The sequence below is a fragment of the Monodelphis domestica genome, chromosome 1, assembly GCF_027887165.1.
Source record: "Monodelphis domestica isolate mMonDom1 chromosome 1, mMonDom1.pri, whole genome shotgun sequence".
Classification (NCBI taxonomy): domain Eukaryota; kingdom Metazoa; phylum Chordata; class Mammalia; order Didelphimorphia; family Didelphidae; genus Monodelphis; species Monodelphis domestica.
In genome coordinates, this window is record NC_077227.1 from 507,279,605 (window position 1) to 507,292,390 (window position 12,786).

The 12,786-nt window shown below is 38.4% G+C and overlaps 1 protein-coding gene across 1 annotated transcript in view; it reads right to left on the minus strand.

The window, feature by feature from the left end:
- EYA2 (EYA transcriptional coactivator and phosphatase 2) overlaps nucleotides 1-12,786 on the minus strand; it is a 264,430-nt gene that overhangs the window by 77,312 nt on the left and 174,332 nt on the right. The window contains exons 8-9 of the mRNA XM_007475803.3: nucleotides 3,771-3,916; nucleotides 1,154-1,237 (exon numbers count right to left, since the gene is read on the minus strand). Of these exons, the coding sequence (XP_007475865.1) occupies nucleotides 1,154-1,237; nucleotides 3,771-3,916 (230 nt within the window). The remainder of the gene's footprint in view (nucleotides 1-1,153; nucleotides 1,238-3,770; nucleotides 3,917-12,786) is intronic.

The window sequence follows — 12,786 nt, forward strand, 5'->3', positions numbered from 1 at the left end:
GATTTCTGCACCACCAACACCATTTTTATATCCTTTACAACAAAATGGCAGACAATAAATCTATCTTGCTAATTACACATCCAGCTTGTTAGGACCCTCGTAAAACATGTCCAGCTGCAAAAGCTATGAGATGATGTCAAATCATATTTCTGTTCTCTAAACAGAAACAGGATTATTTTCCAGTTTCTGATGAAGCTACGATTTTCTAACCCATGTGTGGAAACAGCTGCCAAACAGGTCACCCACCTCTAATAAGACGATAACAGCACTGTCCTTCCCTCATTCCCTCCCTGCTATAAAGAGGACAGATGTTTGTTCAGCCATTATTCAGTTTAAATAAAATCTATGGGACTAACTAAAAGATCCTATCAATGTAGGGTTTCTTAACTACCAAATACATTTTGCATTATTAAATTTACTTCAATGGTTTACTCTCTCTCTCTCTCAATGGTACTCATCCAGATTTCTAATTAGATGTTTCTTCTGAATGAGTTATGGATAATGTATCTGTAAAACTGTTAAGATATTTACATGCCAACAATGCTTTCTCCTTCTTTCCAAAAATATAGAAGGAGTAGGTAGCAAGGTGGTCCTGTGGATTGAAATGGGAGGTCCTGGGTTCAAATATGACCTCAGACACTTCCTAGCTGTGTGACTCTGGCCAAGTCACTTAACACCTAGTGAGTAACTCTTATTGTTCTTCTCCCTTGGAATACAAATTGATTCTAAGATGGAAGGTAAAGGCTTAGAAAATATAGAAGGAAAAGGAAACTCATTTGTCTGAGATTCTTTAGGTAAACAACAGACAGTATATTATGGTACTTCAAGCTAAGATTACTTCTTTTTGGCTACAGAATCACACTATTTCTTCTTGGAGAGAGACAGCTAAAGATTAACAGCTCTATGTACTTTGGAGCAAGAGATGAATGACATACAGACTTTTAAAGAAAAGGAGATGGAGACAATAGGAAAGCAAGCTAATTTAATTTTCATATGTTCGAGGGAAATTCCAGAGGATTTTTAAAAAGAATTTGTTCTGACCAGAATAGACAGCATCTGTCTGAGAAGCTGCCATATATAACTGCCCCCACAGTTCTCAGAGCAATTTGGCTGGACAAATGGTAATGTTCAAAAAGAAGATGAATAGACTTACCTTTCCATATCGGGATGCAAAAGTTCCCGTGAGTAAGGAGTGAAAAATAATTATTGTCTCATCCAAGTCCCACACGAAGACACGCTGTGATGAAAGAAATTAAGCAAATGGAGACAAATTGGCTCACATCTTCATGTTTATAGGAATTAATTCTACTGGGGGTGAAAGAAGTTCTTTAAGATTTTGCAATAACTTACAAAACACTTAAGGCTTAAAGCTTAGGTATCTATTCCCAAATACTTCACCTCATTACATATATAGTTCAAAACATCAAGAGGTCAGTGGGTCACACTGGCGAACCTTTATTTTTCTAGGCTATCCAACATATCCCTGCACCCCTTGTTCCCCAATAGGAAAAGAAAAGTCAACAAGGGAAGGTACCCAATACAACAATAAACCACCAGTAAGAACTATGGGAATGAGTCAGTCATCCATTCATTCAGAGGATAAAGATGGTACCTATTCTAAACTCTCTGGAAACCTGGGTTGTTTTATTGTTGTTGTTTTTTGTTTTTAACCCTTACTTTCCATCTTAGAATCAATACCGTGTATTGGTTCCAAGTTAGAAGAGTAATAAGGGCTAGGCAATGGGGGTTAAGTGACTTGCCCAAGGTCACACAGCTAGGAAGTTATTTGAGGCTAGATTTGAACCTAGGACCTCTCATCTCTAGGTCTGGCTCTTAATCCACTGAGTCACCCAGCTGCTCCCTTTTGTCTCTTTTAATTGACAATGCCATGGGTGAAAATCCAAGTGTAGTATCCAGATGAGGAAGAGGAAAAAGTCAGCATCTAGAAGGGATCTTGGAGATCACCCAGTTTAATATCCTCATTTTACTGATGAGAAAAAATGAAGCCTAAAGGGGAAGAGGTGACTTCCTCAAGAGCATGTAGCAAGATAATGGCAGAAGTAGGGCTTAGAACCCAGGTTTCCTAGACTTTGAATTTGAAGGATCATAAATCTTCACTGATTTCTGACAATAGTCAAGCTCAATCTGAGAGTAGTGTGAATTTTAGAATATTTAAAAAATAAAATCATTATCATTATTTTGTACTTCATATAGGATGGGTTTACAGTAGAGTGGAAAGAACATGGGAGTTGCAATCAGAGAACCTTGGTTTAAATCTGGAATCAATTGTTTCATTGCATGTAATCTTGAACTAGTCACTCCCCACTTTTGGGATTTAGCTCCCTCATCAGTAAACTGTAAGAGCTAAACTGATCTATAAGATTTCTTCCAAATTTAACATTTTGTTTCTGTGCTCATATTTTTTCCTCTCTCAAATCTGTCTTTCCTCCTTAATCTTTTTTCTTCCTCTTTGTAATTTCTTTCCTGAGAGCTATTGTCATTATTTCTTCTAAAAAGCTGAAGGACTGGTAAGAACAGTTAAGGTAGAAGAAAATACATAAATCTTCTTTACCTTCAACACATAAGGTTAAAGTAACTATTTGCTTGTTCTTTAAAAAAAATAACAACCCAACAAAAACCCTTACCTTCCAACTTAGAAGCAATACCACGTACTGGTTCCAAGGCAGAAAAGTGGCAAGGGCTAGGCCTAAGAACCTAGGACCTCTTGTGTCTAGACCTGGCTCTCTGTCCACCTGGCTTCACTTATTTGTCTGTTCTTACTAAGGCTTTCAAAAATTCTACTTAGAAGGGGATCATTGCTTTGGGGATTGCAACACTGATCAGTACCATGTCATAATCTCTACTTTTTCTTCTTCCCCTCTCCTGTCCAACGATGCTGTTGCCTCTTTCCCCCTGCCCCACAATGGTGGGGGTGGAGTGGGCGACTTAATGCCAAATACAAATTCAGTTTTCTAAACTACTATAAATAATAACGTAATGGAATTTCATAGCACGAACTGAGGCTCAGTCAATATTATTTGTTGAAACCAATAATAAAGGCACATTTGGATGAGGCTTTAGTTCTCCTTCACAAAAGAAGTATAAACAGAATCTGGATTGATGGATTTGCTAAACTGTTCTTTGTAATTGTGGACATTAGCTGGCCTTTGCTTTAGCCATCCCAATCTCTCTTTCCCCCATGACATCATCTTTATATTTAAAGTTGACATTTCTGACAGTGTTGTTATCCCACTATGCTGTGTGGAGGGAAAGACCAGTGTATGAATAATTCTTGAGATAATTTAGGTAGAAAAGACTGCATCCTCAAAGAATAATAATGCCACAGAACTTCAAGAGATACTGAGAGCTCTCTTCTCCAGTATCCTTCTTTTAGGCATGTGAATGTTTAAGCCATCAAAGCCTGGGAGTTTTCTCTTTTATTCTGAACATCTCTAGGCTGAGATATAACAATCTCCATTGCTTATAGCTTATGTTTTATCCCTAACAGTTAAGAAGTTCTTTCTTTTACCCAACTGAAATCTCTCCTCTTTATCATAAACTCATTTTATTTCCACCTTGTTCTTCATGGATGCTGAAAATAATAATCTACTCTCACTTGTTACCAACTTTCACATTCCCGAAAATGGGTCATCAATTGGCCCACTGGTGAATTTGGACCATGAACAGAATCTAGGTCTACTAATACCACAAAACAGTGCAGCCCACTGGCAACATGTCTTGACTAGATTCACTAATGCAGAGCATGTTACCTCAATCTCATTGTCCACTGTAGGGGAGGGGTCGTTGCTTCGTTTTGATCGGCCACGAAGCTTGCCATCAGAACCCCGGTGTGGTCTGTCTGTCTCTCCATCCTTTGCTGGCGTTGGAGGTCCATTATGCGTGCTGTATTCCACCACTGCAGGAAGGGAAAATGGCAAGTTAAGAGTTATCTCACAGAATTGCTTCCATGAAGACTATTACCAAACCCGTGAGAGGCAAAAAACAGCTCTCCAGACTGAGTGTCACAGAACTTCCTAAAAAGGTCTCTTTCTCTTTCCTGTTGTCACTCCTTTACCTCAAATTGAATATGTGTGGCTTTCCAGACTTTGTCAGGAATCACGCTAGATTTGGAATCAAAGGTCTGAGGTTGGAATCCCAATTCTACTATTTGTTCTCTGGGTGGCTTTCAAGGAGCACTTAACCTTTCTGGACCTTAGCTGTAAAATGAGGGGCTTGAGAGCTTGATGGTTCCTTCTAGTTAACCCCCCCCCAAAAAAAAAACAGCTTTAGGATACCCGATCCAGCTAAATCAGTTTGATTACAAAGAGTTGAATGGAAGAACATTAGTAGATTTTGCACTTGAAGTTTCCTGTCCCCCTGTACACCTAGCTTGTTTCATTTTACTTTTATGAATAATAACTTCATAGGGACAGGGATACTGATAGGGAACCAGGCCTATGACTTTGTTGTTATGTGGAACTCCCAAATGAGAATGTTCCCTCTCCTAATGGAGGTGGTACCTTTTATGCAACTTATTCTTGGAGAACAGCCTAGACCACTAAGAGTTTAAGTGACTTGTTCAGGGTCACAGAGCAGGTATGTGACAGAGGCAACATTTGAATCCAGGTTCTCCAGGTGTCAAGTCTGGCTTTTAAAATATCAAAACAACATATTATCTTAATAGAATTAAGGGAAAGAACGTTTTCCAACACTTGGCCCAAAGATTTGGTGAGAATGGGGGTAGAAGACATTGCATTCAAATTCCTAGAAGTGTTCCCATTGGGGGGAAATAACAGGCAAGAGAAAGGAAAAAAATCTCTTTAAGTCTCAAGTTGTTTTGTCTCAAAAAGTCATTTCTTTCCTTAAGCTCCTACTATATGAAGACCCACGTGCTAAGTGTTGGGGCATAAGGATTTTTTCTTTTTATGTATGGATTTCTATTTTATTTATTTAAGATTATTTATTTTTAGCATTCATTTTAAAGATTCTGAGCCCCCAATTCTCTCCCTTCCTCCAGCCCTTTCCCCACTCATTGAGAAGGTAAGCAATATGATACTCATTATACATGTGAAGTCATGCAAAACATAGTTCCATGTTAACCATGTTGCAAAGGGAAAAAAGCAAGAAAAAATAGAGAAAGTGAAAAAAGTACGCTTGAATTTACTCTCAGAGTTCATTAGTTTTTGTTCTGAAGGTGGACAGAATTTTTCATTGTAAGTTCTTTGGAACTGCTGTGGATCATTGAAACAAACAGAGTAACTAAGGACAAAGATTATTTCAAAACAGCCCTTGCTTACAATCTCTTACAATACTCTAATGAGCAACAATGGGAATGCCTATCATGTTAAGAGCCTGATGGGTGCCAGGCAATCATGCTAGGGATACAGAGACAAAAATGAAGGAGGAGTTCCTGCCTTCAAAGAACTTATCTCCTACTAGAAGAGGGATTCTTAGCCATCCCCCCCCCTTTTCTTTGTATAACAGATCCCTTTGGCAGTCTGGTGAAGTCCACGGATCCCTTCTCAGAAGAATATACTTAAATAATTCAAGAAGATTTTAAATTTTAGTTAGAGGTTCATGGAAATACATATAAAAAAAGATAAGGCAATTTAAGGCAGGAGAGAACACTAACTGCCAGGGGATAAGAGGGAACCAAGAAAGGCTTTGCAGAATAGGTGATATCTGAGTTGAGAACGATAAAGATTCAAAGAGGCAGAAGCCTTCCAGACTTGTGCCAAGGGAAGAAGGCACACCAGGTTCAAGAAATAGAGTTTAGTAGATGAGTTTGGCTAGTAATTATAGAATATTATAAAATAAATCTAGAAAGACAGATTTTAGAGGGTTTTAAATGTCAGAGTGATTGGTTTGTAATCTATGCTAGAGGCAATGAGGAGCCACAAAAAGTTGTTTCAACAGTTTTTTTTATCTTTTTTTTTTTAAGGAAGATTATCTGGCATCTTTGTGGAGGACTGACAATGGGAAGACTGGAATAGGGAGGCTAATTAGGAAACTCTAGTAATAGTTCAGGTGGGCCTTACACAGTTGTGTAAGGAGAAGTGATGTAGATAGCAATAGTGGGAGTAAAAGCGACAAGACTTACTGACTTATTGGATATGGGTGTGCAGGGAGGGAGGAGGGTGAAGGAAAAGATAAATCAAGGACGACGTTCCGATTGTGACTGGATTGGATGGCTGGAAAGATTGGGGCTCTTGACAGAAATACAGATCCCCTTTGAAGAAGGGTCAATCTAGCGAGGGAAGAGAATCTCTTATTACTAATATGTTGATATACAGGTAGAGAGAGATACCTAGCAGTCAGCTGGTGATGCAGGAGCAGAGAGAAAGAGAACAGCTGCAAATACAGTTTGGGCATCATCTGTGTAGAGATAATTGTGCCCAAGGGCCTGATGAGATCACCAAGAGTGTAAAGAGAGAAGAGAATTTTGAAGGCCCAGGACGAAGTCTTGGGGGAGCATCTATACTTAGGGGGCGGGAGAGAGATGACCCAGCAAAAGAAACAGGAGGAGGAATCAGACTGGCTGGATGAGAACCAGGAGAAAGCATAAGAGAAGAGAATGGCAGAGGTGCAGGGAAGAGGTGGGACTGTCCAACACTGTCAAAACTGGGAGGGTGGTTGAGAAGGATGAGGTCTGTGAACAGGCTTTCTGTTTAAGCAGGTAAAAAGGTCATTCTAACCTTGCAAAGGATGGCTTCAGAGAGAAGCCACCGGGAGGTAAAGAAGTAAAAGGAGGAAACTTTAAGGCAAGTGATAGTAAAAGAATTATAATTTGAATGGTTGGCAGGGCCAAGTAAAGGCTTGTAAGGAATATGCTTATAAGCAGCATTGAAAGAACCATTAGAATAAGGGGGATTGAGAGATGAAGAGGGACTACAAGGAGCAAACTTTCAAGTGGAGGGGCTGCCTTTGTAAGAGGAAGAGCCCCTTCTCTCTCAGATTGGAAAGAGGAAATAAGGGATATAGAAAAGGGGTTTCAGGTGCTAGGGAGGGGTCTTGAGGTAAGGGGAAAGATACAACTTCACAGATAGGTAGATAAGGGAATCACATAAAATACACTCAGTACTTGGGGAAGTGCACTCACAACTGAAGGTGGTGGTGTTTGAGCTCTCTCTTGGAAGGAACTGGGACTTCTAAGAAGAGATGAGGAGGGAGAACATGGTGGACAGCTTGTGCTAAAACAGAGGTGGCTAGAGTATACAACATATGAGGGGAAGTAATATATTACTTTAGAAAGATAGACTAGAGCTGGATGGTGGAAGTCTTTAAAAATCAAACAGAGGGGGCAGCTGGATAGCTCAGTGGATTGAGAGCCAGGCCTAGAGATGGGAAGTCCTAGGTTCAAATCTGGCCTCAGACACTTCCTAGCTGTGTGACCCTGGGCAAGTCACTTAACCCCCATTGCCTAGCCCTTACCACTCTTCTGCCTTGGAACCAATACATAGTATTGACTCCAAGATAGAAGGTAAGGGTTTATTAAGAAATAAAAATAAAAATCAAACAGAGGAATTTTTTTATCTTTTTACAACAATAAGAAACCACTGAGTTTCTAGAACAGATGACATGGACAGACCTAGACATTAGGACATTCCACAAGCTAGCCAGTCAGTCAGTCAGTCAGTCAGTCAATAAACATTTAGAAATAGGAAAAGGATAAGGAAAGATAAAGGAAAGATTGTAGAGAAGAAACTCTAAATTCAGGGAAACCAATTAGGAGACTGGACTAGAATGATTGTGGTGTGATTAGAAAAGAGACAGATGCCAAAGATGTTTGGCAATGAGATGGAATCGACAAGACCTGGCAACTGATTGCATATGGTGGCATAGAGTGAGAGTAAAGAGATGAGAATTCTATGCTGTGGACCTGGGGGACTGTTGGAACAGTGGTGCCCTTGTGAGAAAATGGAAGTTAGGAAGAGAGATAGATTTTGGGCAAATGATCACATATTCTCTTTTGGTTTGAGTTTGAGAGGCCTGTTCAGGTAAAGAGGTTTACGTAGAGCTATCCAGAACAGATGGAGTTGAGGGACTAAAACTTAGGAGAAGATAAGAATTGGATGTTTATACTTGGGAGAAACTCGTACACTGTGCATAAAAGCTGAGATCACTAAGAATATATGGATAGGGAAATAGAGAGCTAGGCCTGGAGAGGAGAGGTCCTGGGTTCAAATCTGGCCTCAGGTACTTCCTAGCTGTATGACCCCAGGCAAGTCACTTAACTCCCACTGCCTAACACTGATTGCTCTTCTGCCTTAGAACCAATATGTAGTATTTATTGCTTCTAAGACAGAAGGAAATGGCTTAAATTTTTTTTTTAGAAAGTATATATGGATACAAGAAGAGATGATCTAGGACAAAGACAAGGCATAGTACCATGCCTAGAAGTTGCAGCATATATGATTAGCCCACCATCTGACTGGTAAGAAGAGAATCATAGTAGAGCAGTGTCATGGGAAAATCCAGATCAAAGGGTATCTAGAAGCAGGGTATGGACAATAGTGTCAAATATAGCAGAGAGCCCAAGAAGAATGAGAACTAAGAAAAGGTCATTTGACTTATCAATTAACCTCAGAGAAACCTTTGGAACTCTTGAGTTTGCAGAGAGCAATTTGAGGCAAGTGATGGGGACAGAAGCCAGACTTCTGGGGACTTGGAAGTGAGTGGCGGAGAGAAAATAAAAGCATGGATTACAGATAATATTTTCTGGGTGTTTAGCTATGAAAGGGAGGAAACATTCAGGATGATAACAGCTTGAGAGAATGATAGGGTCAGGTGAAGGCTCATCTTTTAGATATATGGAAGATTTAGATATTTAGGTGGACTGAAAAGAACATATTCTCCCCTCTATCCGGAGGTATCAAATTTTGTGAATCAAAGATCAAAGTCTAAGACTATAGGTTGGCACTACTAAATCTAATTCGGTAAAACTTTCTTGGTAGCACTCAACATAATGGCAGACTATTCATATGATTATATTTTTAATTCCCACCATTAATGTAGCCTAAGGACCACCAGGCCTTGCAGTCTGCCCAGGGCTATGATGCTAAGTATTTAGAAAAAGTGGATCTCTGAAAAAAAAAGTATGTTTCACATACTCTTAGTTTAATCTGCATTATTAACATTTTCTCCATCACTTTCTTAAGTTTTGACAGTCAATAAAATGATAAATTAAGACCTGATTTGTAGAGTTTGTTGATTTCCTAGGTTTAACTGGCCACACTGAAAATTTAATAACCAGCTCTCATGAGCCTGCTTGAACTATACCTAGTACCTCTGCAGCACCCTTAGGACTTATGTGCTTTTCCAACATCCCTACTGATGACTTTCTTTATATGTTGTCTCTCCCAATTAGAGTTTGACCTCCATTAGGAGCAGGAACTAGTTTTTGTCTTTTTGTGATGTTAGCACTTGGCATTCATTCCTTCATTCCTTCCTTCATTCATTCAATTTTTTAAAAACCTTTACCTTCTACCTTAATAACAATTCTAAGACAGAAGGGCAAGGGCTAGACAATTGGGGTTAAATGACTTACCCAGAGTCACACAGCTAGGAAGTGTCTGAGGCCAGATTTGAACCCAACACTTCTCATCTCCAGGCCTACCTCTATCTACCAAGTAACCTAGCTGCCTCCCATTCATTCATTTTTACCATCTGTAATCTTTCAGCCATATGCTTGAATAAACTTCTCAAGAGGCTCCTTTCTGAAATCATCTTTCTTTGAAATGCCCAAGTTCTGGAGAGCAGTTTAAATCCTTTAGCCTGACATGTATGGTCCTCTACCACCGTGAATTGGTCTACTTTCTAGACTTTTAGACTTCTTTTATAGTAATACTCTTTCTTGTGCCAAACTAGAGTACTAGTTGTTCTCCATCTATGTCCCATACTTTCCATGCTCTTGCTTTTGCTCAAATCATCATCTCTAGAACCATTACCTTCTTTTCCTTTCCCCATTCCCCATCTCAACCAAATTACACCTGCTGAAAATTCTTCCAGGCCTAGAAGAAAATCTAGTCATCTATGAAGCCTTTCCTTAAAATGAGGGCATGCCTGAAGATCACAGAAATGACCGTTCCTTCCTGACCTGGAGGTTTGGGTTTGTACCTCCTTTAGGCACTTATAGTTGATTATTTTCTATTACTGAGTATGTGTGTGTGTGTTTGGTATGTATGTGCCTTGTCTCCTTGTGACACCAACTAAAAGATTCTTGAGGACAGAGGCTATTTAATGTTTGCATTCCCTGTTGTGCCTTACACAGCACTTTGCACATGGTATATATTTAATAAATGCTTGTGAATTTGAAACAAGAATATTCTCCAACTCCTTTTACAGATTTTGCGATCATACTTAACCCCCCCCCCCAAATAATAGTTTTGAGTAATGTCAGATGTTCAGTTTTGTACTCTAAGGATCAGCAGACCATCCAATCAAAGTATGCTGCAATCAGCTGCAAATTGTGTGGTATTTTATATAAATGTTATCACATGCCAATGGCAACTTCAGTGGAGAGGGGAGGAATAACATCTGAATATTGTATTTTTAAAAAGGCAGTAAATGGAAGGACAATGATCTGTCAGTAATGCTATAAACCACTTGAGCCTTCAGAATTTCAAAACTAACTGTTCAAGGAGATCCTGGATAATTTCAAAAGTATTGGAGCTTTTTCTGAGAAATTTCTAAGAGACACTAACTAAATGTGTGTGTATGTATGGATGTGTTAAAATGGACAGATACCAGGGCTAAAGAAGCAAGAAATCTCAGTTTTAGCTGACAATTATCTATATGACTAGATTTTATGTACACTTGTTAGACATATGGTAAAAAACCATACTACCCACTTATCTTGGTGTCACATAATTAAGGGTAAATGGGAAACAGAGGAAGGCAATTAAGAAAAGTTCATCGAAGAAACATATTGTTCTCTTCCAATATGTTGGGCTTTTGATAGTGAATAAGGAAGTCCTTTCTAGTTAAGTCACATTCTTATGTACCTTTATGGCCAAGGCTTGAGGCTTATAAAATACTGAATTGGAAGTAGAATGCTAATTGATGATTCTTTTCTCTTTGATTTCCTAGTTTTTTTTCCCCACTTTCTGAAAAAAATTTTTTGAGAGACTTAACATACAGAAAATTGAGTGGCTAATGAATGAATACTCAGCTTTCTTGAACTATGGAATTTGCAAGGAAATTGAAACTTGCAAATGAGGAAGGGGAACAACTTTATAAATTTGAAATTTTAGAGCATTGAACTAAAAGTCAAAATACTCTGGACTCAAGATCTGATTCTGCTACTGACTAGCTGGGTGACATAAGGCAAGCAATCTAACCTTGTTAAGCCTCAGTTTCCTCATCTATAAAGAGATGGTGATAATATACAACTTTTATTAATAATACTTTTTTAACCATAGGCAAACTATTTCTTTATTCTGTTGTACCAGGCTTCAATCCCATTCAGAAATGAAATTCATGAATGAATCAGTTTATACAATATTCAAAAGACCTCATAAACCACTGGTTCTCTCATCATTCCTATGAGAAAGGTAAAATCACTCTTGCTGATGGTAAAAGTAGAAGCCAGAATCAATTTTCTAAAGCCACTAAGACACCCAGGAAGGAAGCAGATCTTAGAGGTGATCTACAGTACCTATCCATCAAATTGCCGAGGGAATATTAAGGGCCTGTCATCATACCAGGTGTTGTAGGATATAAAACAAGTAAGTGGGGAGGAAGCAGAGGGAGAGATCATCATTGTCCTCAAGAACTTTCCATCTCATGGAGCTAAAGAGTACAAGAGGGCATATAATCAAATGAGTGCTAGATTGTATTATTGAGACTAGAAATGTTATAGGAATTCAGAGAAGGGAATGAATTGAACATTATTATATCAGTGGTAAACATACAGTGCTACAGAGAACCTTGGAGTTATTCTAAAGGTCCCAGAGAGACAGGCAACCAAAAATTACTCCCAGTGTTGATTTTATAACATTTTTTACAGAGCTGTTTGCTTTGAAGGAGACCAAAGTACTTAATCCTGGCAACCATCACTTCATTAAATAGATAGTAATTTTAAAGCATTTTTCTTCCTACATGGTAGAGAAAAGTTTTGATTTTAAAAACTTAATTATATTATGGGAGCTTAGCATTTAAAATGAAGAATACATTTGGGAACATGTAAATAATCTAATTGATAGTTTCAGATTTGCAGATGGAGGGTTTCCTTAAAAAGAGGGCATATAGGAAAAGCCATTTATGAAAGATCATACAACCTACAAGATGATTAGAATGGGTTTTTGTGATATCATCATAAAAATTTCTAAAGGTTTAAAACAATTTATTTTTTATTAATTAACAACAAAAAATAGCAGATTTCCAATTATTTAGGCAGGGCAGAAAAAAAGTATTATATGTGAAATGCAAACTCTACTATGTATAGCTTGCTTAAAAATGCATATTATAAATTTTAAAAGTTACTTGAAAAGCGGTCTTTTTTGTCTATTTTTTCTTTCTTAGCTTCCTAAAGGTTTTTCCTGTTTTTTTTTTTTGGTAGTTCAGTCATATTTTATGAACTTTTTAGAGTTTTCCTGGTGAAGATTCTGGACTAGTTTGCTTTTTCCTTCTCTAATTCATTCTATAGATGAGGAAACTGAGACAATAGGATTAAGTGAATTAATTGCCCAGGGTCACACAGCCAGTAAGTGTCTGAGGCCAGATTTGAACTCATAAAGATAAGTCTTCCTAACTCTAGGCCCAGGGTTCCAGCCACTGTCCACCTAG